The 2,694-nt window shown below is 37.2% G+C and overlaps 1 protein-coding gene across 1 annotated transcript; it reads left to right on the top strand.

Annotated features, from left to right (window-relative positions):
* Positions 1–1,123: 1,123 nt before the first annotated feature.
* On the top strand, positions 1,124–2,436 carry LOC143036239 (uncharacterized). The gene is made up of 3 exons (XM_076203487.1): positions 1,124–1,135; positions 1,789–1,974; positions 2,077–2,436. Exons 1-3 carry the CDS (start codon positions 1,124–1,126, stop codon positions 2,434–2,436), a joined length of 558 nt encoding a protein of 185 aa, XP_076059602.1.
* The last annotated feature ends 258 nt before the right edge of the window (positions 2,437–2,694 follow it).

Genomic DNA, 2,694 nt, shown 5'->3' with positions numbered 1-2,694 from the left:
ATGTCTCTCATACTGTCACGTTTGCATTTTTACTATTTTTACTACCCTTCTCTTCCATTTCTTCTATTTTTTTTAGCATTTTTTTTACTCAAGCTTACCCCAAGCAAGATGGGTAAAAAATTTCTCATTATATCGGTAGTCTCTTTTTATCCACAAAGTTGAATAAAGTTGTCTAGTGGGAAATATATATATATATATATATATATATATATATATATATACATATATATATATATATATAAATATACATATATTCATATATATATATATATATATATATATACATATATATATATATATAATATATATATATATATAAATAAATACACAAATAAATAAATAAATAAATAAGATAAATGGATATATGAATATATAGATAAATAGAATATATAGATAAATAAATAGATAAAATGAAATAAATGAACATAGAAGTGAATAAATAGATAATATTAGAATACATATCGAATTAGGTACTTAAAAAATTAAACTCTTCATACTCGGTCCGGGTGTATGCTCTCTCATTAATTTCTAATAAAATAATATTCATAATCCGAGCAAGAAGCATTGTATCTAAGTTGTAAAAAATCTGAGGCTGGTAAAAAAAAAAAAAAAAAAAAAAAAAAAAAAAAAAAAAAAAAAAAAAAAAAAAAAAAAAAAAAAAAAAAAAAAAAAAAAAAAAATCTGAGCTGGATATTACCTCCATATATACTTTCTTTCCCTCACCTTTTATCATTGCTGTAATGTCGACACGGTCAACCATAATTGTTGCCACTCCCTTTATCTTTGTCGTCCTAAGCGCCAACGTATCTCTCCCTTTATTTAAGTCTTGATTTTTTCTCAATATGAATTATTATGTAGTAAGAAAAAAGAATATAACCCCACCCTACCAAAGCTTACGGAATTTTTGGCGGAAACGATCGCTGGTAATTGAGTATTAAATCAACAACGCCTTTTCTCCAGCGGCCTTCTTCAGGCTCCATGCTCTTCATCCTCGCCAACTCACCTCCCCAAACCACAACGCCACACCCAACCCGGCGACGTATATATAGGTTCTTAGTGTCATGACCAGACATTATCCACTGCGTTTGATCACTGTCATCTACGGAAGAACAACCACATCGACATGTTTCTCAAGGTAGATGGTACTTCACCCACCAGTCCATCCAGTTATATTTTGTGCAGTTCTTAAATAACGTATGATTGTTCATATACATTTCTTGTTGTGCTGAGCAACATACTACAAAGTCTGGTGAATTGTTTTTTATACGATAGGTGTTTGGTTATTATTACAAAGTTTGAGTTCTTAAGCGCATATTAAGACATAAAATTTTGCGTACTGTTATGGACATCTACACGTGAATCATGTATTAGATCGATGCAAAATTGTATTCCACTCTTGTTGGATCAGTACAGAAAGGTTGAATAAAGCTAAGTTTTAGAGTATAGGATGTAATTAAAAATGAATATGATAAACAGCTTGAGATATACTTTCATAACTGATACATTATAGTTCGCATTAGAGTATCAACTTTTATACATTCAAATGTGGCACATATACACGCATATATGCATCCTTACAAACATAACGTACACACACACACACACACACACACACACACACACACACACACACACACACACACACACACACACACACACACACACACACACACACACACACACACACACACACACACACACACACACACACACACACACACACACACACACACACACACACGTACACACTCTTGCACTTACACTTGTTCTTTGCTCTTGCGCTGACAGATTGAGATGAAAGACTCACGCACATATTTTCTCACATTTAGGATAATTTCCCTCGAAATATTTTTGGTTCCAGTAGTGAAGACAATTCTTTTCCAGTTTGCCTTCGCCTTCTCCCTCCTGGTCGTCGTTATGGCGGCGCCCTCTGTTCCCCAGTACGGATATTCGCCTCCACCACCCGCTTATGACGTACGTATTACCCCCTCAGGGGATAAAGGACTGATCTCTGTCTAAAAGTATTCCAGAAAGCCCATATGTCGCCCATATCATCACGTATTCCTCGGTTTCCAGGATCCTCCCAGGTACGACTTCAACTACGCCGTCAAGGACTACTCCAACAACGACTTCGGTCACCAGGAGAACCGTGACGGATACAACACTAACGGTGGCTACTCCGTCCTCCTCCCCGACGGACGCCTCCAGAGGGTCACCTACACCGTCAACGGAGACGAGGGTTACGTCGCCGAAGTCACCTACGAAGGGGAGGCCCAGTACCCGGCACACCAGCCCGCCACCTACCACCCTACCCCCGCCCCCTACCGCCCTACACCTGCTCCCTACCGTCATACACCTGCTCCCTACCGTCCTACACCTGCTCCTTACCACCCAACCCCCGCCCCCTATTATCCAACTCCCGCACCCTATCACTAATATCAGGAATGCTTAACATACGAATTGGAAGACGAATGTCTATTTTCTTACAAAAACAAACAAATGCAGTGGAAACCTTCAACCTGTGTGTTTATTTCCTATGAATGGTTTGTATACCGAATCATATCCCTTACTAAACGTTCAACGAAGCTTCATAAAGTAACATAATTCCTTTGTTGTTCAACAAAATTGCTTGAATATTGTTAAGGTAACATACTACCCATCTTAACATTATGCTTTGGATCGTTCTATGCCTTG

Source organism: Oratosquilla oratoria, chromosome 20 (assembly GCF_046742065.1).
Source record: "Oratosquilla oratoria isolate Oo_2021 chromosome 20, ASM4674206v1, whole genome shotgun sequence".
Lineage (NCBI taxonomy): Eukaryota > Metazoa > Arthropoda > Malacostraca > Stomatopoda > Squillidae > Oratosquilla > Oratosquilla oratoria.
Note: the sequence above shows the minus strand (reverse complement) of the source record. Positions and strands in the feature narration are given on the sequence as shown.